Below are 26,497 nucleotides of genomic sequence, written 5' to 3' on the forward strand. Positions count from 1 at the left end.
AAGTAAACGAGTCAGCAAAATATGTAACACTGTTCTAGTTTTTACATATTGTGACTTTAAAGAAAGAATCTCTTTAGTGAAGTGATTCAAAAGATTCGACTCACTGATGAATCAAAAATCCTCAGCACTTCAGTCAGTCACACACTCGCACACTCAGCGCAGCGGGGGCCCCTCCCACCACCTAGGAGTTCTGCGGGCGACGTCACTCCGGCCCCGCCCCCAACGCAAACTCAGTTCTTCGCGTTCATTTCATTCTTGCCCTCATTCCGCGCATACTTCGCATCGTTGTTAGATACGCGGAATAGTCGCGCTCCGACAAGAAGAAAAAAAAAGTGATCAGCTGGAAATAAACCAGAGCGTGCGCTCGATCCGATTGCTCAGCATCAGACACGTTTAAAAGACTGAGAGGTACGTTTGCGCTTTATACTAACGTTACCAAGTTGTCAGAAGCGATGCGAAGTTATAGACTATAGATTTAGGTTGTCTTTCAATTTGATTTTGTGGTGTAAAATGGTTTGTTTTATTTTTACTGCTAGGTCTGCTAATACTTTAGTGTGTACTGTTGACGTATTATGGGTTAATAGATAAATACTGAGAGAAGGTTGTAGTTTTATTTCCAGTTTTTTAAAAATGACACGATGAAAAGCGAAAGACAAAACCCCAAATACACTGTGCCAAAAGAGGCAGTTAAATAAAATTATTCATGTTTTTTTTTTTTTTTGTAGATTGTGCAAACATCCGCAGAGATTTTCATCACTTGTGGAGGTTCAGAAAACACTTTTTCCTTCGATCCGTGCCAGCTAGTTTACCACGATCCCGTTGTAACAGTAAGTTCATATTTACTTTAATAGTAAACCTCACGCTGTGATTCATGTTTCTGGCATGACTGAATCAGTGTCATTGATTTCTGGTTTTTAACGTGACCTCAGTGACTTGCGGATGTTTAGTCGCTTGTTTGGTCGGGCTAACACCCCGCTCCCGTTTGCTTTCCTGAAAAACGCCAGTTTTGTGTACATAAATAAAGGATTAGGGAGAAAGTCCATGGTCCAGCCCCTGTTAATAATTAATCTGGACGTTTGAAAGCCCTCAGACTAAAATTAGTGCCTAGAGTCTCAAAACCTAGTGTGCTGCCTACCTAGACAGCACTTTGGGGAATGATTTGTCAAATTTTGGGACACATTCTGTGTCATTTGTCATGTTTAACTGCTAAAAGAGAGTGAATATGCGTTTATTGCTGTTTTGCAAGTCTTTAGTAGGACTGTATGTTTTTCTTCAGTTTTAAAGTACGCTACCAGTCAAAAGTTTTTGAACAGTAAGATTGTGAAATAGTTTTACTATTTAAAAGAACTGCGTTCTATTCGAATCTATTTTAAAATGTTATTTATTCCTGTAATCAAATAATAAATGTTTCTTGAGCAGCAAATCAGAATATTAGAATGATTTCTGAAGGATCATGAACACTGAATGAGTAATGATGCTCAAAATTCAGCTTTGAAATCACTGAAATAAATAACATTTTAAAATAACTTCAAATAGAAAAAAAGCTATTTTAAATAGTAAAAACATTTCAAAATTTGACTGTTTTTGCTGTACTTTAGATCAAATAAATGCAGGCCTGGTGAGCAGAAGAGACTTCTGTAAAAAATCTTACTGTTCAAAAACTTTTGACTGGTAGTGTATGTATTTGCCATTTAAAAAAACAAACATGTAATATAGAAAACTTTTGAAGATTAAACTACCTGAATAGACTTTTAGGGCTTAATTTAGTGCGTCAATTTGTAGTTTTCACCATTGTGAAATATTTACTAAATGAGATTACACTTTATGTGCTTATTATAGTTTAGTTTGGGTTTTAAAAGGAAAGTACATGTTATATACTGCAGTATTGTACTTTTTAGGTTTTTTATGCGTTTCTTTTTTGATGTTTGCTGGTTCCCCCTCTCCCACTGCCATCTGACAGTGGTTTGTTGTCTCAGATGAGATCGACTGCCTTCACTATTGTGTTGCTGTTTTGACTTGCCAGTCTATTTAACTTATGTAAACAGAGTAGATAGACCCTTTAAAACTCAAACGCATGTTGTTACGATCCAAAACAATGCATTTTGCTGATAAAACACAGTATCTGTGATTGTTTTCATTCATTTAAAAAAAAAAATCTAAACCTAATAAGTGTCTCGAAATGATCTAAAAAGTAATTTTATAAACTTATATGTGATCTGAACGTCTTTGGACCTAATTCACGGCCTTTAAAAAGGAACTTTATGTATAACATTGAAATATAACCTCCTTTAGAGGGAGAGAAGCAATTAATGCAGTTAGTTAATTTGTCTGTTTTCCGTCGGTTTTCAAGAATTGAAACTTTGTCAGTTGAGAAAATAAAAAAAAGTGCCAGTAGACAAGGCTTCCTCTAAGAGCACGGGATTGTGGGAAAATGGGGGAAGGGGCCCTTCATTGTTCCTGCTGTTATTGAAGCAGGGGCTCGTGGAGCGGCTGAATTACTCCACAAACAGTCCCGCTCCCATGCTGACATCTGGTTTGCCACTTAAGCGCACCTGTAGGCTGAAAGATGCTAAACTGTGTGTATTCATTCTGGCGCTGGGCTAATTCAGAGGAACGGCCATTTGTTTGACTGTTGCTGCCACTCACCGTCTAGCCAACTCCATTGTTATGCCAGCAACAGGCGATAGTGGCGGAGGCACCATATGGCTTGTATGTGCCTCGATGTTATCTGGTAATTTAGCTTATCAACACCATTATGTTGTATTTTGGCCTTTCTTTTACATGTCTTTTTATGCAAAAAGGGTGATTGAGTCAGTTTAGGGAGGGAGAGACAGTGTTTACATAGCCAAAGTACAATAGTTAGGCACTTGTAATTAATCTGCCTTTGCTTTTTGCTACACTTTTTGATTTTGTCTAATGCAATTACTAGAAATTTATATGAGCGAAATGCAAAATGGGACAAATATTCCCTCCCATCTTGTTGGTTTTCATAAAAAAATCTAATATTCAGACTTTCTGTCAGACGTTTGTCCTTAACATAGTAAGATCCTTTGTATTTTTGTTATTAAAAGGTTAAAAATAATTTCTAGTTTTGCTGAGTATTGCTGAGTTTTTAGAAATAAGTTCAAATATATGAGGCAAAGAAATGCCACGTATTTAAGCAACAGGTGCTTATGAAAATTCAGCTTTGAAATCACATAAATAAATAAATGTAAAAATATATTCAAGTAGAAAGCAGTTGTTTGAAATAGTAAAAATATTCCAAAATTGTACTGTTTTTGCTGTAAATGCAGGTTTGGTGAGACTTCTTTAAAAAACATAAAATCTTACTGTTCAAAAACTTTTGACCGGTAGTGTATAAATAGAAATATAGATAGGCAAACTGATACTTGATTGACATCATGAAATAGAGAGAAAAACTTTTATTGCTCCTAAAAAAATATAGATATATATTGTATGGTTTGATATATAATGTTTAAGCTCGTTTAATCTATTTTAATATTTAACAATTATCATTTAATAACGCTGTTAAATATGTGACCCTGGACCACAAAACCAGTCATAATCGATTTTTTGAAATTGAGATTTATGCACTGAAAGTTGAATAAATAAGCTTTCTATTGATGTATGAGATACAACTATTTGACAATCTAGAATCTGAGGGTGTAAAAAAAAGCTAAATATTGAGAAAGTTGTCTAAATAAAGTTCTAAGCAATGCATATTACTAATCAAAAATTAAGTTTTGACGGTAGGAAATTTACTAAATATCTTTAAGGAACATGATCTTTACTTAATGATTTTTGGCATTAAAGAAAAATTGATCATTTTGACCCATACAGTGTATTTTTGGCTATTGCTACAATATACCCGTGCTACTTATGACTGTTTTTGTGGTCCAGGATCACATATAATATATCATATGAACTAATTGTGGACTTTTAAAGCTTTGGGTGCTAAATTTAGATTGGACAAATTTTACATTTGTCTTGTGAGTTACATGTGTTCATTGGTGTTTCATCCTTTTCTTTTGGCATGCATAATCGCAAGTCTTGTATGATAACTGGTTTGGGGAGGGGGTGGAATACGAAAGGCGAAAAGATTTGTCGGAGCAAAACGCGAGAGGGGGGCCTGAAGGGGCGACAAAGGAAAATTCATATGTAATGAAATTTGGGTTGAGAGTTTGTCAGCGGAACAATGGCTCAGTGGGACTGTGTGTAGCAGGGGCACGGGTGGCCGGCTTTGTTCAGGGAACATAGGAACAATAGGGTGTCCTCTGTGGCCCGGGGCAGCGGGAGGCCCACGCCGTGCCCTGAGGTAAACTCTGTTGTCACAAAAGGAGCGCTCTCTCCACACAGCCCACCGCTCCACGAGACCAAGGACAGACAGAGAAGAGACCCTTACTGGAACTCTGCCACTGACGTCAGCACGTCTGCTCCCGGGCTGATCATTGGACGGCCTTTTAACTCGCTTGTAAATGCTGGATTTAGCATATGGAAAAGTTTTGGAGGGAGTTAACAAAAAAGACACACAGACAGTTAGTATGAATCAGAGTAAAAGACATTTCTGAACATATACTACACAGGTATACGAATAAATAGAAACTTGAGTAATTTAAAGCAAAATAAGATAAATTGATAGATTCTGATGAGGAGAGTAAAAGAAAAAGAGAAGGAAAAGCAAAGTAAAGAACAGTGGAAAGGTTCTGAGAAGAACAGAAGGGCTTTTCTTTGAGTAGGTTATTTTATTATCATAAAATCTGTTTTTCCCTTAATGTTCCCTCAGCTCAGTGGAAACGCCAGAACAACAGCTTAGGGAGAGTCAGAGTGAAATCAGTCACTAAATGAGTCAGTTCCTGACACAAACGCAAACCTCAGAGTTCCAGTTAAACAGAGCGTTATTCACCTCCCGTACAGCATTAATCAGAGGTGGTCCAACAGTTTGTCTTTCCTTGATTTCATCCAGCTTAATATTTATGCAGCTGTTTAAATAGCATTTCCGAGTACAGTTAGTTCCTATCTGATGATAGTAAAGTTAAAAAAAGACACGCTCCAGAGCAAAATGAACAAAAGACAAAGCTTTCTTTTTCCTGTTGGGACAGTAGATTAAAAAAAGACACCGCTGTGTCCTAGATGGATTTCAGGAGATGCCCAGAAAGGGTGAGCAATTCTGTTTTGATACAATTCAATCAGATGTACTGAGAGTTTTGAAAAGACTTTCTTCCGTCTGTGTTCTCTGCGCGAAACCGTATCTGTGGCAAATCAGGAAGCGAGTGCGGTTCACGGCACCCTTTGGAGTAAATGTATTTGTCCCCTGCTGGACGGTCAGGAAAGGTTATGAGCAAACACTGCTCATGCTTCTCGGGAGCTCACACTTATTTGAACACGTCGTCTCTTCCATTTCCTGGAGGAGGCATTGTAGGACGGCGTGGGGAGAGTGGCACCCCAGGAAGACATCGGATAATAGCGGGGTCTGACTCAGCGAAAAATAGCCTGCTTTAGAAGAATGGAGCCTGTGGAGTGATCACAGAACATGTGTGCCCCACAATACCGGGGAGGAAGCCGCTCCGCTCCTGGATTGTCTTCAAGGAAGTGGACTTTGTACGTAGCCTCTGGCACTGTAGTGACTGGATTTGGTCATTTGAGTTGGACGTGGTCTTGAATCAGCGACTCTATAGCAACCAATTAGATTTTAGGAATGTGAAGGGTCAATGTGAAAGTCAGTTTTTCTCGTGAATGTTAATTAGGTTTGTTTTAATTAGGGATGCACAAAATATCCAAGAGATTTTTAGGGATTTATTATTCTTTTATTTTTCTTTTAAATTGCCTTTGCTGTGATCTAATATATTAAATGTTAGATATTATCTTTAGCTAATCTCAAATATATCATGCTGATTTCATACTGTACGTTATAATGTTGTGATGTCTCTTTATTTTAGCATTTGAAATTGAAATTTCTATTTTAAACTTATTTAGACACAATAAGATGTTTAATATCGGCCACTTATCGGTTATCGGCCGATATTAAAAAAATAAATGAATTTTTTACACTGACGATATTGGATATGTATTGTTTAATTTTCTCTATTTTTATATGTTTATACTTAGTTATTTTTTGACAGCACTAATCAAATAAATCAAATAAATATCATGCTGTTTTCATACTGTACATTATAATGTTGTGATGCTTGTTTATTGTAGCAATAGAATTGATTTTAGTGTTTTATTTTTAAATTTATTTAGACACAATAATATACAATTTTAATACTGACAATTTATCGGTTATTGGCCAATATTAAAATAATAATAATTTAAAAAAATTAAAGATTTTTTTTTACAATGTTGATATTGGATAATTGTTGTTCAAGGTAATTTCCTTTATTTTAATATTTTTATGCTTTTTTTTTTTTTATATATTTTTTTCATTTTTTTGACAACACTAATAATTAAATATCACTGTTAATTATAATCTTTAGTTTAATTTAGTTTAATGTCAAAATAAAATGTGTTTTCATACTGTACATTATAAATTTGTGATGCTCACATTTACTTGTAGCATTTAAATGAATTGATTTTACCATTTTAAATGTATTTTAGGCACAATAATGTACAGTTTTATTATTGTCTGTTTATCGGTTATCGATATTAAATTAAATTAAACAAATTAAAAAAATATTAAAATACATTTTAAAAATATAATTTTTATTTAGACAAAGTAATATGAAATTATCTAAATAATATCGGCCAGTTATCTCAAAAATGTTATTTTATTTATTTGTAATTTACTATATATATATATATATATATATATATATATATATATATATATATATATATATATAATATAGAGAGAGAGATATTGATACAGGTTATTGTGCATGCTAATATCCCCTATTTTTGTATTTAAATTATTGTTCACTTATTGAACAATAATTTGTAAATTATAACTATTAAATTATAACTTATGTTATTGTAACATCAGAAATTATTATTTGTTAATTTACTTATTTATTAATTACAAAAATAGTATAGAATTGTAATATTGGCTTTAAATTTAACACTTAATTAAAAAAAAAATGATTTAGCCATTTATTTACTTAATTATTTATTTATTTATTTATTTTTTCAGACAAAAAAAAAAAATATATATATATATATATATATTACCAAAATCTACTGATATAGAAGTTTAATATCGGCCTGAAAATAATAATCAGCTTTTCTGTATCAGCCAGAAATCGGTCATTGTTTTTAACCACTCATTGATTTTAAGGGCAGGTTAGGATAGAAATATTGTTCCAGAACAAAGACAAGATGTTAATCCTTGAACACGTCTTACTCGTGTGAATAAGATTTATTTCTTTTATACCCACTACATCTGATTCCATGTCATTAAATTTAAATGAAAGTGAGTGCAAAACCTTCCTAGCATTATTGTTTGGTCAAGCCAGCTTTCTCTGCCCACTCGACAATAACTTTCCAGAAGTCCAGCCGTCACTTCTGGGTCATTAGCACTCGGTTGAGAGGATTACATAGCCGCGGGGAAAGCAATAACAACGGTGCTTACATGCCCGCCGCCCCTTAGGAGTCCATGCGGTGCAATTCACAGACATATTTTCACTTGGATATTAGCAGGTTTGTATGACCTCCAAAATTGCATTGAATAAAGTCATAACCCGGGCAGCGAGCGAGCCAAGCTGTGCGGTTTCTGTTCAGTTGAATAAAGCCATGGATAGTACATCTGTAGATTGGTAAAATATCATCTCAAGGATGCTTTCTCAAAGACTTGTGTGTTTTGTAAGACCCCGCTTTAGTCGTCAGCATGACGAATAATTAATCTGAAGCACATGCCAGGTTATAGAGATGGAGGCGCTGAACATATATTACAAGGTTGAATTTTTTTCTGATTAAAGATGCTTCTTTGCATATCTTTCTGAATAGGACCCACGGGCCTTTTCTTAAGAACCCTTCACATTTCTTGCATCTTCAAGACATCTTCCTCAGATAATGCTTGAGGAAGGATTCTCTGGCGTGGTTCCTCGGCAGAAATAAAAGGACACGGTTTCAACTAAGCAAATACTACACTGACAATCACAGTACAAGATGTGCTGGCCGCTATACAACACATGCCATTGAAATGCAAAAGCCTCTCTCTCAGAGAAAGACTGAAAGAAGGGATTTTTAGGTCATCCTTAATTGAATTTCCTGGCTGATGACAGAGTAATATAGAGACTAATAGCATTGTGCGTGCATCTCGTGTCACCGCTAGAAATGCACTGGAGGAAGGCTCTTTGCGATCACTTACAGACACTGGATATATGAAAACCCTTCGTTCATTATGTCTTCGCTTAATAACTTAATAAGCCTTCTCTGTTATGTCCTATGGAGCTCATGTTATGGGAGTGGAATGGGCTTACGAGGGTTAATGCAACCATTCCTTTCGATTAATTGAATGGAGCATGTAGTGGTGTTACAAGTGTTTTTCACTGAAATCAGATTTTTTTGTTCACTATTGTCTCTTCAAGTTGCTGGGATGGATATTCATTGACATAACTAAGAAATATTTTGTCGTGCCTATGCTACATGTGTATATATTAGGAGTTTTTCAACTTTTCAGTACCAAGGATCCTCAAATGTAATGATCCTTTAAATATATGAAGGCAGCTATATGTTTTTATGCATATTTATAACTGGCAAACATGATATTATGTGCAATAGTTTATTTTTAAAAAATCTATTATTATTTTTATCATTATTATTTAGCTTCACTGTTACATTGAAGCCAAAAATATTACAATATCATGTGGAAAATATTTATTTTATATTAAGATTTTTTCGTTTAAATGACATTTTTCTATTTTCCAACACAGAATCATTTTTTTATGTATACTGGATTCAAATCAATTATTATTTTTCCTAGTATTTTTTTAAGCTTCATAGTTGCATTAAAGCCAGAAATATTAAAATAGTATGTGGAAAATTATTATTTTGTATTAAGATTTTTTTTTTTGTTTGTTTAATTGTACATTTTTCAATGCATTCAGAAATATATTATATATTTTTATGTATACTGGGTTATTTATAATTGGTAAACACGATATTATGTACAATATTTCATTTTTTGAAAATCAATTATTATTATTATTATTATTATTATTATTTTTTTTTTTTTACCATTTCTTCATCATTGCATTAAAGCCAAAAATATTCAGATATTATGTGGAAAATATTTTATTTTTATTTATTTATTTTTTCATGTACATTTGTCTGTTTTTCAACACAGAAAACATTTTTCTATGCCAGGGATCCCCAAATGTGATGATCTTTTGATAATATGAAGGCAACTTTTTTATGTATATTGGATTATTTATAATTGGTAAACATATTATATACAATATTTCATATTTTTTCTAAAACATTTATTATTTTTCAGCTTTATCTTTGCATTAAAGCCAAAAATATTATTTAGAAAATATTTATTTTATAGTAATTTTTTTGTTTAATTGTACATTTTCTAGCACATTCTGTGTTTTTTCTTATAATAATTCCAAACCACCTTTACAGAAAAGTTTTGTTATATCTTATAAATATTTATCATGGCTGATAGGCAAATACATTTTAATAAAATAAAAATAAAATTAATAATATAAAAAATATATAAATGGCAAGTAATTAAATTATTTTGTTCTTTCATAAAAAATATAATTCCAAAGCACCTCTACAGAAAATTATTTTACAAATACATTTTGTAATATATTATAAATAGTTCTCATAACTGCTATGCAAACATATTTTAATAAAATAGAAATTGTTTTAATTAAAAAAAATGTATTTAATTCTAAAAAAATGATTTAATTCAAAAATTTTATTCTACTCTATAAATGCAGTGTAATTAAAAAAACAAAAAAGCAGTCCAGTTGTTACATACCTTTAACAAATCACAGGGCAATTACAAACATCTAACACAAGGTACAACTGTAATTCCCAGTAAACTGTTTCTGTAATGCATTTAAACTAACTGAAGCCGCAAAGCAGAGGCAGGCGGAAATGTAGCGGTTTTCTGTCGACCCGGCTGCCAACTTCATCAATAGGGAGCCGCTAATGTGCAGACGAGAGCCGGACGGTTCGATTACAGCTTCATTTGGTAATGAAGTGAGAGCGAGAGGCTCCCGTGAACACTTTAAAGAGCTCAGCGTGATGGTTTGGAATCGAATAAACCAGATTTTGTGATTTAGACACATGTAGGAGCGTTCGCTAGCATTACAACACAGATGAGACCCCACGCAAATACTGTCTGTACTCATATACATATCATTACATTTAATTACAACAAGCTGGCGCTTTAGTGGTGTTCTCGCCCGTGGACATGGACACACACAAGCGTACACACACATATACCGTGAGATACCCTCATCCGTTGGCAGAGAGAGTAGACCAGAGGGAGCGAGACAGCTGCCCGGGGTGGATGTGTGCCTCCCGGTTTGTGCGGGATCGCACCCATGCCTTTCGTTTGGCCGGCTGAGGCTGCCTGGAGGGTGAAGTGTATTGTAAGTGTGACCACAGTACATTGTTGCATGACTAATCTCGGCCTTCCATCTGCCACTGAGGCCCCGGCACAAGCACTGCGCTCTCCAGCATCGAGCACTGCCATATTGCAGCAGTCACAACATCTTGGCTTTGACTGGCACTCTGCTACAGCAGAAGCGCCCGGGTGGACCCGCTGCCCGCCTCACAGCCGGGAATTATGGGACGTTACATGTGCACACATAACGAAACACAGAGATTTGTCCTGCCGTCCAAAGCTGACGGCTTGTGCAAATGTCTTGTGATGCAAAACGTGTTTAGTTTGAAGGGATGGTTCACTGTGTCATCATTTACTCAACCTCATGTTGAGCAAGAAAAGACACAAAAGAAGATATTTTGAAAAATGTTTCAATTTTGGTCCCCACTGAATGATGACAGTTATTTGTGAGTGAACTGTCCCTTTTAAAGGAACATGCCACTGTCCTCTAGAGTTGAGTTTTGCAGTTGAGTATTGCTGTTTTCGAATCCATTCAGCCGATCACCGGGTCTGGGGGTAGTAGCACTTTTAGCATAGCATCTCGCTCAAAACATTTTTCTTTACACATCCTTGTTTTGTACTGCTAATTCATGACTGATGTTTTGTTTCGTACTTCCACTTTTTGAAATGTAAGGCCTAGAAAATCCTTGAAAATGGCAGTATTCCTGAACAGGTACTTGAAAAGTGCTTGAATTATTAAAAGAAATGTATCTATGAAAGTGTTTATTTTTTTCATTAAGCGCATTCCTTTTACGCAGTTAAATTAATTATACCTTTCGATGTGTTCCAATTGGATAATATTGTAAATCATTTGATTAAGATCGGGACTTCAAATCATGTATAGCAAATCATTTGATTTAGATCGGAACTACGGAGCGGGTTTGCGAATCATTTGACTTAGATTGGAAATTTGGGTATCGTGACCATTTGATTCAGACTGGGACTTTAAATCATGTATCGTGAATCATTTGATTTAGATTGGATATTTGCGTATCGTGATCATTTGATTCAGATTTGGACTTCAAGTTGTGTTTCACAAATCATTTGATTTAGATTGAGACTTCAAATCATGTTTCGCGAATCATTTGACTTAGATCGGGATTTCAAATCATGTATCACAAATCATTTGATTCAGATTTGGACTTCAAGTTGTGTTTCACAAATCATTTGATTTAGATTGAGACTTCAAATCATGTTTCGCGAATCATTTGACTTAGATCGGGATTTCAAATCATGTATCACAAATCATTTGATTTAGATTGAGACTTCAAATTGTATATCGCAAATCATTTGACTTAGATCGGGATTTCAAATCATGTATCACAAATCATTTGATTTAGATCGGGACTTTGCGAATCATTTGACTTCGATTGGAAATTTGGGTATCGTGACCATTTGATTTAGATCGGGATTTCAAATCATGTATCGTGATCATTTGATTCAGATTTGGACTTCAAGTCGCGTTTCATGAATCATTTGATTTAGATTGAGACTTCAAATTGTATATCGCAAAATATTTGATTTAGATTGGAATTTCAAATCGCGTTTCGTGAATCATTTGATTTAGATTGAGACTTCAAATTGTATATCGCAAATTATTTGATTTAGATTGGAATTTCAAATCGCGTTTCGTGAATCATTTGATTTAGATTGGATATTAGCGTATCGTGATCATTTGATTTAGATTTGGACTTCAAGTCGTGTTTCACAAATCATTTGATTTAGATTGTGGCTTCAAAACATGTATCGCAAATCATTTGACTTAGATCGGGATTTCAAATCATGTATCACAAATCATTTGATTTAGATCGGGACTTCAAATCCTGTTTCGCAAATCATTTGACTTAGATCGGGATTTCAAATCATGTATCACAAATCATTTGATTTAGATCGGGACTTTGCGAATCATTTGACTTCGATTGGAAATTTGGGTATCGTGACCATTTGATTTAGATCGGGATTTCAAGTCGCGTTTCATGAATCATTTGATTTAGATTGAGACTTCAAATTGTATATCGCAAATTATTTGATTTAGATTGGAATTTCAAATCGCGTTTCGTGAATCTTTTCATTTAGATCTGGACTTCAAATCCTGTATCACAAATCATTTGATTTAGATCGGGACTTCGGAGCGGGTTCACAAATTATTTGATTTTGATTGGAAATTTGGTTATCGTGACCATTTGATTCAGACTGGGACCTTAAATCACGTATCATGAATCATTTGATTTAGATTGGATATTTGCGATTGTACATCACAAATTATTTGATTTAGATTGGGACTTCAAATCGCATTTCGTAAATCATTTGATTTTAGATCGGGACTTCAGAGTGCGTATCGCAAATCATTTGATTTAGATCGGGACTTCAAATCGCGTTTCGTAAATCGTTTGATTTTAGATCGGGACTAAAGATTGGATCTTCGCACTTTATAAATCATTCGATTCAGTTCGGGACTTCAGAGCGCATAGTGTGAATAATTTTATTTAGATCGGAATTTCACACAAACTGAATGATTTGCGATCCACGCTACGAGTCCAGATCTGAAATGATGTTTGTGAATTATTATTCAGATCAGGACTTCGGAGCTTAGATCGGAACCTTGGAGCAAGATCACAATTCATTTGATTCAGATTGAGATTTTGGTGCAAGTTTGCCAGTCATTTGATTAAATTTGGATCTTCGGAGCACGTATCATGAATTATCTGTTTTCAGATCTGGGTCAACTGTTCCCCGTAAAATTAAAAGAATTATTAAAGCTTTATAGTTATCATTGTAGTTATTGTCCTTTGTGTGAACAGGCTTTAACTGCTAAAAATATCAATACTAAAAACAAAGGAAAAATCATGAGAAACTAGTCAACCTGACTAATCAATTAGTTGGTTGTTGGACAGCTAATCGATTAGTAAGCCATCCCTGTTAGACAGCTAGGTTATTTATGTCTAGCTTCTTTCTTTTGCGTTTCATACAGCTTCTTTCTTACTGAGTTTCTCTTTTGAAGTGTGAAGTCTTGTAAATTACAGGGAGGATGTGTGGTGTGTCGAGAGCCGCCTTGCTCTCTCTCCCCGATTAAACCATCACACTCAGGCTCTCTTTAATCTTCCACAGTCCAAACCACCAGCCTGCTTTTGTTGATGCTAATTCAAAACTCATGTAGAATCTCTCAGAAATCTGAGATATTACCATACAAGTAATTATAGCATGTACTTCTGCTCTGGTCTGCTGGTAATGCACAAGATCAGGAGCATTTGCATGAAAGAAAACCTTTGCTTGAGGTAGACGCTTAGGACTCAACAAAAACAAAGTGCAAACTCAGATATACTGCACTCAATGTACAAGTACTGTATTCGGTAAGTGTTTCCGTGATGTGCCAGAAGTGGAAAACTACAGATTGCAGTGTAATTGTGGGCAAAGCCAAAAGTGCACACATGACTGTGCTGGAAGTGATTACAGTCGAGTTCATCTCCAAGTCAAAAAGATGATGTTTAAGAGCCCAAGCATTTAGCAGTTTGCAGCATGCACAAATTTTATCACTCTCTCTCAGCAGTACAAGTGAGGTTTTTCGGGCAACGTCAGCATTTAGTACACTAAAGAAAAAAAACATTCACAACTGCAAAGTGTTAGTGAGATGCAGTCACACACTCTTTCACACACATTTAGCTACTCCAAATGAGACTTACAAAAGACTATATTATTTTTATAAACAGCTTTGGAGACAAAAAGTGTATTAAATGTGCACTTTTAAAAGTATACAAAAAACTGTACTTGCAGGTAATATATGATGTTATTTAAATAAAAAGTAAAGTACTACAATGTAAAGTACATTATAAATCCTTATTTTTATGTGTTCACTATGTCTTATGTTAAACTTACTTACTTTTTTCCCCACATCAATCTACACTCCTTACTCCATAATGACAAAGCAAAAAATAAGTTTTTAACATTTGTGCAAATTTATTAAAAATAAAAGAGAAAAGATCCTGTTGCATAAGTATTCATACCCTGGGATACTCGAAATTTAGCTCAGGAGCATTCATATTGCTTCTAGATGTTACTACACTTCGCGTGGAGTTAACCTATGGCAAATTCATTTGAATGAGTATGATTTAGAAAGGCACACACCTCTCAGAAAAAGTCTAACAGCTGAAAATGCATATCAGAGCAAAAACCAAGTTCTGAGGTCGAGATAACTGCCTGTAGAGCTCAGTGACAGACTTACGTTAAGGCAATGATCTAGGGAAAAATCTATTCAGAAAAAAATCTGCTGCATTGAAGCAACTAGGACTCTAGAAAATGTATGCCATCCCCCATCCAAGCTGACAGAGCTTGAGAGGTGAAAAGGTGAGACAAAGAATGGCAGATAATTGCCAAATGCAGATGTGCAAAGCTTGTCACATCATACCCAAAAAGACTTGAGGCTGTAAAGGTGCTTCAACTATGTACTGAGTTAAGGGTATGAATACCTATGCAATGTACTTATTTCAGTGTTTTATTTTTAATAAATTTGTAAAATTTGCAAATCTGGTTTTTGCTTTGTCATTATTATGGTGTATGGAGTGTAAATTGATCTGGGGATAAACTAATTTAAAGCAGTTCAACATAATGCTGCAACAAAACAAAATGTGAAAAAAAATGAAGGGGTATGAATACTTTTGCAAGGCATTGTACTAAAGCACATCTTAAGCACTTGTTTATAATTTTAACTTATTCAGTAATAAAATTGAACCACATTTCAAATACAATAGAAGAAATCATGAAATTACATTTAAATATCCCACAATCCCTACTTAATTATTAAAAAAAAAACACTCTAATTGCATTTAATATATAATACTCTGTTTAGAAGTATCTGAAGTGTACTTCTTTAACAAGTTTCCAACACTTTTAACACATTGTGAAGTGTAGCCCGCTCAAATTTGACAGGAAACACATGCTAGCAGTTCTACAATAGGCAGCACTGTTTTGACTGGGCATTTCCCCAGTAAGCGTAGCTGCTAGGCCTGATGTGACTTGAAAACGCAAGTTTTGTAGTTAGTAATCAGTCTGTGCGACCATTCAGATGAGATTTGTACGGTTTTAACACTTCACGGTTTACCTCAAAGTCATACACGCACACGCGTTTGATGTCGTAGCGCTCTTGGCTGTTTCCTTAAGCATTTGGCTGCGATCGGATGTGATTTTCTGCCAGATCGTCGCAGTCTTTCCTTGATTTGTAGCGTAATGGTTATAATGAGATTGCGATTAGCCGCATTTTCGTTGCGCAAGCCGTTTTCCTTTAACGTAAAACTGTGTAGCGCTAATGCTATACGCAGTGACTCGTAGGAGTGATTTGGGTTAATCACTCTTTCTCTCTTAAGCTACAGGATCAACATTTGTCATTCAGCAATCTTCTACCACCAATTTAAAAGCTGGTCTGACATCATTGCCAGCTTGTAAGTGTTCCCTTCTAAGACAGCAGCTGTTTTGGTTTAGCCTAAGTGCCACTCCTAAATTAGCGTGGCTTATGTGTTTTCCCATTTCCTTCATGGGCTTTCAATCATGTGTTGATCTTGAGCTTTTGGTTTGATGTTTTTTTTATGGGTGATGGGAGAATGTTTTAATTGTGTTTAATGTGCTCAGCGTTCATTATTATTTTTCATTTCCAAACCGCAAATAGATTGACTGTGTGAAGTTGTAAACAGGCTTTTTTGAAGATGCATTGGCATTGTTTAACAGGCCCAGTTTTGTTCCCTGCATAGATGTATTTCCAAGAAGTTTGAAGTAGCCAATCGGCCTTTAAGCTGTGGTTTGCCAGTAAATTGGTATTAAGGGGCGGGGCATTTTTATTCTAGTGAGCATCTGATTGGTTAAAAACATTAGAAGTGCAGGATGAGTCATCATTATATTTGCACTCATGTGACGTCGTTGTGCTACGTGGTCATGAAAACGTGTCGTTTGCATGCTTTTTATGCATTTCGGTTTAAAAACAAGTGATTATAAGGCGTTAAAGCAGTGAAAGAGAACTCATAGAGCTGGAGTATTAAACAGTAATGTTTGTTAATTTGTAGGCCTTAAATGGTTAAATATACACACTTGTATGTGTCACAATGCCCGTCTTAGCAAGTATCCTCGTAAACATAGTAATTGAGGTCTTAAGTGAAAGCAAACAGCTGAGAAAGAAAACACACATGTAACAGTATATTGGATGTGGGCAGCTCTTAAAGTGACAGCAGTCTGATATTCCTGCTGTCTGTCATTCTGTTAATCAAACAGCAAAAGGGAGAAAACCTCTCTTTGCTCTGGACTAAATCGATTTTGTAACTTTAATAAGAGGAAATATATATTTAATTTACACAGTGAAGAATATGCAGTGTTTTTATACATTTGATTACTTCATATAATGTATGTTGCATTTCTAATTTATTTGTTCTACTGTAGTTATTATTTTTGTTTTGTCCTATTACTTGTAGTTAGTTTATTATTATTATTATTTAATCGCTGACTGTTTACTTGTCTTCAGTAAGCTTGAGTTTATTTTATTTTATTTAAATTTCGGCCCAGAGTTTTCATTTAGGTGCTTCCCTAGTTTTAGTTTTAGTTATGAAAATGAGAACTGTTTATTTGGCAAATGGCTGATTTTTTTTATATTTTATTTTTATTTCAGTTTACATTTATTGTATTCCATATAACATAACATTTTAATTTAGTTTTAGTTCACTGTAATACCTGGCTACATTATTTGTTGTTTCATTGTTACCCATTTATGCTTTTCTCCAAAGTAACCTAAATTGTTATAAATAATATACTTAGTTACTATGATTTTGGACTGCATAATGGTAGAATTATGGTAACACTATGGTATTCTTTGAAGTAGCTTGGAGTACCATTAGAAAAATCACAATAAATGAATATGATAATCCTATAATTTAAGTTTTTTTAATCATGTTCACCCCTGCTTGAATTGTTGTGTTGTCAAAGACTTAAGTCAGCTCTTTGCAGAAAGTTGGACAAGACCAATAAATTTGCTTGTTTTTTTTTTTGTTGGTTGCTCTTTCCAGGTCAGTCCGCCTAGAGTTCTCCAGGCTCGGGCTCCGAGATCCCAGCTGTTGCCATGGATCCCAGCAGCTGGAGCGGCAGCGAAAGTGCCGGGGAGGATATCGAGAGGATGAGCGACTCGGCCGATAAGCCCATGGACAACGACGCAGAGGGCGTATGGAGCCCTGACATCGAGCAGAGCTTCCAGGAGGCCCTAGCCATCTACCCACCCTGCGGACGACGGAAAATCATCCTGTCCGATGAGGGGAAAATGTATGGTGAGTCAAAAAAAACTGCAACAATTGGTTTGATTGCTTGGTTAGAACTCGGTCAGAGTTCACATAAACCAAACCACCTTTTCAAAGTATGGATTAACCCAACTTTGACATTAGATATAGAGGTTTTATAAATAGACCTCCGTATTTTGACTAGCTATGCAACATTATGACTGCCGTTGCAGCTTGTTTTGACTCCTCGTAATCGTGTTTGTTGAGGTTGGCGGGGAACAGGCTCATCAGAAAGTTCTCAGGGAAGTTGTTAGTTGTTTGTCCTCTGGGTGAGACGATGAGGTCCGTCGGGCCTCTGAAACTGGAAAAACGGGACTCCAGCGGGCCAGGCGACGGAGCAGGCTGGCTGTCCTGGGTTCTGTTGTAAAGTCAGCGTGAACCATTAGTTAGGAGCAGATGGTCGTGCGGCTGACACCAGCTGCGCTCCCAATACCCCCACCTCATTCCCCGAAGCTTCCCCCCTCCCCTCCACGCCTCCCTCAAACTCCCGGCTGGGGTGATGTCATGGAAAGCGGGAATACTGCTTTTCTTTTCTCTTAGGATATTGAACATGCTCTTGGCCTTGTCCACAATGAAGCCTCCTCACTCTGCTCAAACTTGTATCCAGCTGTCTTTATTAGGAACAACTTTGAAACCAAACAGTTGTTAAATCCGAATGCATGATGGAAAAAGCGGACAAGCTTATAAATCATAAAAGCGCTGGTTTTTCGAAAGTATTTTTTTCATGGTTTGCCGCCTGCCTGGGGATGCAGGTTCGAATCCAACTTGCCATTTCCTTTTGCAATTTTCTTGCCTTTTTCTAATTTCCTGTGCTTTTAAAAGGTTTGTGCAATTGACACACACTTTCATCCAAAGCAAATCATATTGCTTTTAAGGTATTTACAGGAATAGTTCACCCAAAAAATGAAATTATGTCATTAATTACTCATGTTGTTCCAAACTCGTGTCAGTCTTCGACATGTGAACGTACGTCAAAGACTGACACGGAAGAGAAGAAATTGTTGAATAAAGTCGTTATTTTATGTATATGTTTACTTTGAGCACAAAAAGTATTCTTATAGCTTCATAAAATTAAGGTTGAACCACTGAGTTCTCAGGTTTTATTAAAAATATCTTAATTTGTGTTCTGAAGATAAACTAAGGTCTTACGGGATTGGAACGAAATGAGGGTGACTAGTTGATGACAGAATTTTCATTTTTGGGAGAACTATGCCTTTAAGTAATGCATTCCCTGGGAATCGATGGTATTGCAAGCACCATGTTCTACTGTTTCCTTTGAAATCTTTATGATAAGGTTCAAAATAAGCTTAAATTTGTTAACATCACTTAATGCATTAAACTAAAATTTAAAAACATCTTCACAGCATTTATTACCATATTTTTAAGTTTGTATAAATCACTTTTTTATTTTCCAGAAAATTAGGATGAATTAAAAAAACATGAATTAAGAGCCGGGGCTGAAAACTTTTTGAATTTGAAGATGCAGGCTAAGTTAATTTATTTTGCCTTCTAGGAAACATGTGAGTATCTGCTGTAGACTCTGAAGGCCAGTACTAAATGAGAAAATATGAAATTTAGGCAAAGTAAGAAAAATGTACACATCTCAATTTTATTCAAAAGTTTTCACCCCCCAGCTCTTAATGCATTGTGTTTCCTTCTGGAGCATCAGTGAGTGTTTGAACCTTTTGTAATAGTTGCATATGAGTCCCTCAGTTGTCCTCAGTGTGAAAAGATGGATCTCGAAATCATACAGTCATTGTTGGAAAGGGTTCAAATACATAAATATTGAAAAACCAAAAAAATTGTGGGACCTGAAGGATTTTTGCTGAAGTACAGCAGGCAGTTTAACTGTTCAGGAAAAAGGAGGAGCTCTTACAAAAAAAAAATAAAATAAAAACAGCTGTGGATCAATCAGGTAACAACACATTATTAAGAATTAAGGGAATGTAAACTTTTGAGCCAGGTAATTGTAATCAATTCAACTATTTTCTCTTGTGGACTATATGTAAACATCTTTTATGTGAAACATCTTATTCAGGTCAGCACTAAACAAATAACATGCATTTATTTTGGTAAAATAATTAACATTTTGCAGATTTGACCTCAACTGCAGGTTAATGTAAATTTCTACATACTTACATTTTATTATAAATGAACATGAAATTTAGATTAGATTAATAAATAGTTGCTCTTTGTTAGTGTTTTAACAAATTGAACCTTATTAAAAAATCTTCATAAAATGAAATGAATGCTAAAAAGGGCATTTCTTCCCCAACAAGACACCTGTTTGTTCCCATGACCACAGTGGTTTTTTCCTTCAGACATTTCCTTCTAAATAAATTGGCTTGTGTTCGTGGGGGGTTTCTAGGGTCGCTGAGGCAAACCTGTCACCTCCTACGCCGCCGTCCGTGTAACATTCCTTAGCCTCGTGCTTGCCGTCACCTTCGTTATTTCATCGTCCATAGCAACTGTTTGAGGTTTAATTTATCTGAGCGCACCCATCACAGATCCATACAAGTCAAGATCTCGGTCCCCAGTCCTGCCGCTCTCCAGGTCTGTCAGCGCCGTGTGGTTAATTAGCAGCCATCCCTATAGCAACCGCCTTTCATTTCAAAACAATATGCGTTTTTTTTTTCCTCGTGTCGTGGCTCGGCTTATCTCACTGTTTACCTGAGGGTGCTCTTAGCCTCACAGAGGCACGAAAACTGGACTCAAGCCAGAGTTCAAGTTTTTGCTATAGATGGTTCGAAACACTGTGGCAGCTGCCATGTGGTTTTTACAGGTGAACAAAACACTTGTTTTTTCTCTTACAGACATCTTTTTTGTGTACATTTTGGCTGTTTGTTGCGTGATACCTCTCTTTTTGCCCTCTCTGTCGACTCTGATATCATAAACCACTTGGCTCTGCTTTGCTAGTACTTATTTTAGGCAGAGAAAGCATGCCATAAGTAGATTTGACAGTCCCCCGCTGGGTTCGGTGAAAGAAAGATCTAATCACACTGGTTTCACTTCTGAAGGGATATACTGTGAAGACTTAACATAATCTTAGCAAATTAATATTTCTCAAGTGTTTTATATTCCGACAACCATATCCACCTTGCACTTAAGAAATGTATTGTATATTTTTCAAGCCCAACTAACATACTTGGCCACTGTGTGATCAAATATATTTTAGTATTTAGTGAAACACGTTTTATTTTTTCCAAATTCCATTTAAATTTTTTTCCAAATTCCGTATTTTCCATTTAAATTTTTCTAGACTCTGTTTTAATGTTTAAATTAATCCATCTTTTCACACTGAGGACAACTGAGGGACTCCTATGCAGTTATTACAGAAGGTTCAAACACTCACTGATGCTTCAGAAGGAGAAATTATGCATTAAGAGCCTGGGGGTGAAAACTTTTGAAAAGTGATCTGTACCTTTTTTTTGGCCTAAATATCATATTTTTTTCATTTAGTACTGCTCTACAGAAGCGACAGAAGATGCTTACATGTTTCCCAGAAGACAAAATAAGTTAAATTGTACCATGGCTTTCACTTCCCGGCTCATAATGCATTGTGTTTCCTTCTGGAGCATCAGTGAGTGTTTGAACCTTCTGTAATAGTTGCATATGAGTCCCTCAGTTGTCCTCAGTGTGAAAAGATGGATCTCAAAATCATACAGTCATTGCTGGAAAGTAATTGATCTGTTATTGTCATGAGAAACTTGCTGTAAAAGTGGCAAATGTCATGAACAGATGTTGTGAATTGTATCTCTTTGCAAAAAAACCTCGATTGTATGTTTTAGACTTATAACTTTAAGATGTTTATCGTATGTTTGTAAATAATTACAAAGCCTAAAATGAATGCTATTCAGTTGCTGCTCTTTGATGGGCATTGCAGTGCCGTTTTTGTGCTTGTTGGGTTGGTTGAAGTGCAAAGTACCTTTTATTTAATTTAATTTAAAGGACATTTTGTGTGCTGCTCTATTCATGCAAACAGAGCCTGGATCATTCCTAATTTTACCTTACAGCACCGTGTCTTTCTGCATTTCGTAATGGCAAATTGTGAGTGTAAAATAATGAATAGACTGGTGTGCTCAGGCAGCGATGGGCTTTGTGAACATAATGTGTGCCTCGGAGGATTTGGAAATAGCTGTGTCTTTAACAATAGGATAACAGACCCGCTCTGAGACTCTAGTGCCAGTTTGGGCTATATCACGTTCCGCAGGGGAAACTAGCGGTTATGGGAGTTATCGTCATTCTGTTCTGGCTAACTAGTATGCTGTTGAGTCTTTGCCATCGGCAGAAGTATGTGATAAGGCGATCCAAATACACAAAACAAACCTCCACTCTTTCCTTAACTTTTTTTTCCCTTTATTTTCAAAGATGAAAGACAAGCAATGGACATGCATGTTAATTTAAATCAATATAAAAATCTGATACATTGAATACATTGATTATATTTTTAGCCTTTTGCCTCTCTTTTTATGTAGACAAACTAGCAATTCTTATGAATAAATTAAGGTTAGTAAAGTAAAGTTTTGAAATAATATTTATATAATAATTAATTAATAATAATTTATTCATTATTAATTCATTATATAATGTCCATGTTATATGCATATATATTTTTTCATTTATTAATTTCTTCATTCGTAGTTAATTATATAATGTCTAGTAGTTTTAAATTAATTAATTAATTAATTTATTTATTTATTTATTTATTTATAATTAATTAATTAATTACTTATATAATGTCCAGTAGATTTAGAATGTATTTTTTTATTTATTTATCATTTATTCATTCATAATTATGTAATGTCCAGTAGTTTAAGAATAAAATTAATGAATGAATTGATTAATTATTTTAGTTGTATTTATTTATATATAAATATTCATAATTATATAATGTCCAGTAGGTTTAGAATTCATTCATTCATTCATTCATTCATTCATAATAAATTATAACATTTCAAGTAGTTTTAGAATAAAATGATTTTTTTTTTGTTTTTTATTTATTTATTTATTCATTCATTCATTCATTCATTCATTCATTCATAATTAATTGTATAATGTCCAGTAGTTTTAGAATTTATTGTTTTACATTTTTTTTTTTTTATTCACAATTAATTATATGATATCCAGTATCAGAATAAAATTTTATTTATTTATAGACGTATTCATAATTAATGTAATGTCCAGTAGTTCTAGAATGTTTTTAGTTATTTATTTATTGTTGTGTTTAATTATTTGTAATTATTATATAATGCCCAGTAGGTTTAGAATTTATTTTATTTATTTGTTTTGTTTAATTAACAATTAATTATAAAATGTCCAGTAGTTTTAGAATGTATTTATTTATTTATTTATCATTTATTCATTCATAATTAATTATATATTGTCCAGTAGTTTTAGAATAAAATTAATTTATTTAATTATTTTTGTTGTATTCATTTATTTATTTATTCATTCATTCATAGAATTATTCATAATTAATTATATAATGTCCAGTAGTTTTAGAAAGTATTTATTTATTGTTGTATTAAATTATTTGTAATTAATTATATAATGCCCATTAGGTTTAGAATTTATTAATTTATTCATTCATAATTAATTATAAAGTGTCCAGTAGATTTAGAATTTATTCATGTTGTATTTATTATTTATTTATTTATGTTGTATTTATAATTTATTTATTTTTCTATTTATTCTTAATTAATTATATAATATCCAGTAGGGTTAGAATAAAATGTATTTATTTGGTTTTGTTGTTGTATTATTTATTTATTGTTATTTAATTATTCATAATTAATTATATAATGTCCAGTATGTTTATGATAAAATTTATTTATTTATTTATTTTAGTTGTATTTAACTATTAATTATTTATATAATGTATTTTTATTTTTATTGTTTTATTTATTTATTGTAATGATTATAATTTAGTTATGAAACAAATAGCATGTTTAATACAAACACCTCCTAATAATGTGTCCAAAGTAAATAAAACTACTTAAATAACAACTGATTTTGCAAATATGTAGTTTTGCACATCAATAGGCGACGGTAAAGTTGAGGAATGATCAATGGTGTGAGCCAGATTCAAAAAATATATATATAATTATTTTGGATTGAACAGTACAGTTTAGTCACTGAACTTGTATTACAGTCGTATTAGATTTTATCCCCTTGCGATTTAAAAATCATTATTTAAATAGTTTTAAAACGATCAAATGAGATGATGTTACTGAAAATTAGACTTGTAATACACTCATAAGTGCTTACTCACTGTACTTAAATATCTTATTATGCTTTAAAACCTTACAAAATCCAGGTTGTGAATGACAAAGCGCCACACCTCCACCTACGGGCATGTTTAGAGTCACACAGAAAGACGTTCTTACATAATGATAAAGGAACAGGAAGCTTGTCAAGGTGAGATGCGGTTTGATGGATTCAGGTGGGAAACAGGTGTTGTCTGAAAGAAGCGTTCGTAAAATCACACAGGACATTGCTTTTGTGTTTAGGGCTGTATTGTGCTCCAGAGGAGGTCCCTAGATGTGGAGCATTTAAAAAAAAAAAAAAAAAAGGTCTTTACTTTTCAAGGCCTACGAAAGAGCTATGTATATTCCCACTTTAAACCTGCGCTTTGCTTCTTTTGTGTTGCATAAAATGGGGCAGAGGAGTAATTTTGGCCATTTTTCTTTCCCTGAGGTACAGAGTTTAATCATGTTTCTCTAGGGACGGCGTGCGAATTTGAAAAAGAGGCTTTGTGGAGGTACGGTCTCCCAAGGGGGAATGGACACGAGAAATGAGTCCTGTCTGAGGCGCATTAATGCTCTCATTTGGCTTGGATAGGTGTGAGAGGTCTGGATGTTACCTGACTGAGAGCCAGTTAGGAGACAGGACACAGCATGCTTCATCCTCACACCTTTTAACTGTTTGAGACGGATGAGTGATTGAAACAGACACTGATATCATGTTACAGAGAGTCCTTGAGCCGCATAATACATGTTATTGTTGCTCGGTGGTGGCTGTGTGTAAAAAAGAAAAAAAAAGCTTTTGTTCCTCATGTATTTTATTATGTTCTGCACTGGAAATCAATGTTTTTGTACAGTTGTTTTTGAAGAAGTGTGCTATTGCTTTTCATGCAGTGGTGTGTAAGATTTTTACTAGACTTGGACTTAGGTGATATTATTGATTCGATTTTTTTATTACGATTTCAAAATGCAATTAAAAAAACAGCGTTTTATTTTCGTAACTTACAAACAGAAACATTTGTTTGATAAACTGCATTTTATTATTATTATTGTTATATGTTATTTTATTATATTATTGTTATTTTTATTTTATTTTGTTAATAGTTTGAGATGATTTTAGTTTAGTTTAGTTTGAAAAACGTTTATTTGCTAAACTGTTCATAACATGCATTTTATTTTAGTTTTTTAATAATAGTAATAAAATAATGATAATTTTATTTTAGCAGTATTTCCTGGAAACCAAGCCACTCTGAGACACTAAAAGCACTAAAAGTATTTATTTTATTTTATTTTATTTTATTTTATAAAAGCTTATAAAGAGAAACATTTCTTTGATAAACTGCATTTTACTTTATTATTTTATTTTAGTTTATTTTATAAAAAACTGTATTAGTAATAAAAAAACAATAATGATAATACAAATAATAATAATAATAATAATACATTTATTTTAGTGGCATTTACTGGAAGCTGAGCCACTAAAACTACTAAAAGTATTTTAACTTATTATAATTTTTATGCTATTTTTATAAAAGATTACTAGGAGCAACATTTCTATTTACAACATTTTTATTTATTTTATAATAATAGTAGTAAAAAAAAACAAGCAACTCTGAGACACTAAAAGCACTAAAACTATTTTATTTTATTATTTTTTTAAAAGCTTACAAAGATAATTTTTTTAATAAACTGCTTTTTTATTTTGTTATTTTATTTTAATTTATTTTATAATAGTAATAGTACTAGTAAAAAATAATAATGATTATTATTATTATTTTATTTTAGCAGCATTTACTGGAAACCGAGCCACTCTAAAGCACAAAAAGTATTTTATGCCATTATATTTATATATATATATATATATATATATATATATATATATATATATATATATATATAATATATTGTTTTATTTTTTATAAAAGCTTACTAAGAGAAACATTTATTTGATAAACTGAATTTTATTTTATTTTATTTTATTTTAATTTAATTTAATTTTATTTTATTTTATTTTATTTTATAATAATAGTATTAGTAGTAAAATAATAATAATAATTATTATTATTATTTAATTTTAGCAGCATTTACTGGAAACCGAGCAACTAAGAAGAGACACTAAAACCATTGGAAGTATTTTATTTTATTTTATTTTATTTTATTTTATTTTATTTTATTTTATTTTATTTTATTTTATTTTATTTTAAAAGCGTACAAAGAGAAACATTTCTTTAATAAACTAAATTTTGTTTATTTATTTTATTATTATTAGGATAGTTTATTTTATAATAATAGTATTAGTAATTAAATAATAATAAAAATAATAAATAATAAAAAATAATAATTTTATTCTAGTGGGGTTTTTTTTAAAATAAAAGCTTACAAAGAAAAACATTTCT

At 33.4% G+C, this 26,497-nt stretch overlaps 1 protein-coding gene across 1 annotated transcript in view; it reads left to right on the plus strand.

The window, feature by feature from the left end:
* The first annotated feature begins 274 nt into the window (after positions 1–274).
* LOC141301378 (transcriptional enhancer factor TEF-1-like) overlaps positions 275–26,497 on the plus strand; it is a 62,470-nt gene continuing 36,247 nt past the window's right edge. The window contains exons 1-3 of the mRNA XM_073831618.1: positions 275–408; positions 726–827; positions 17,596–17,850. Of these exons, the coding sequence (XP_073687719.1) occupies positions 17,649–17,850 (202 nt within the window). The 5' untranslated portion in view covers positions 275–408; positions 726–827; positions 17,596–17,648. The remainder of the gene's footprint in view (positions 409–725; positions 828–17,595; positions 17,851–26,497) is intronic.

Source organism: Garra rufa, chromosome 25, assembly GCF_049309525.1.
Source record: "Garra rufa chromosome 25, GarRuf1.0, whole genome shotgun sequence".
Classification (NCBI taxonomy): Eukaryota; Metazoa; Chordata; class Actinopteri; order Cypriniformes; family Cyprinidae; genus Garra; species Garra rufa.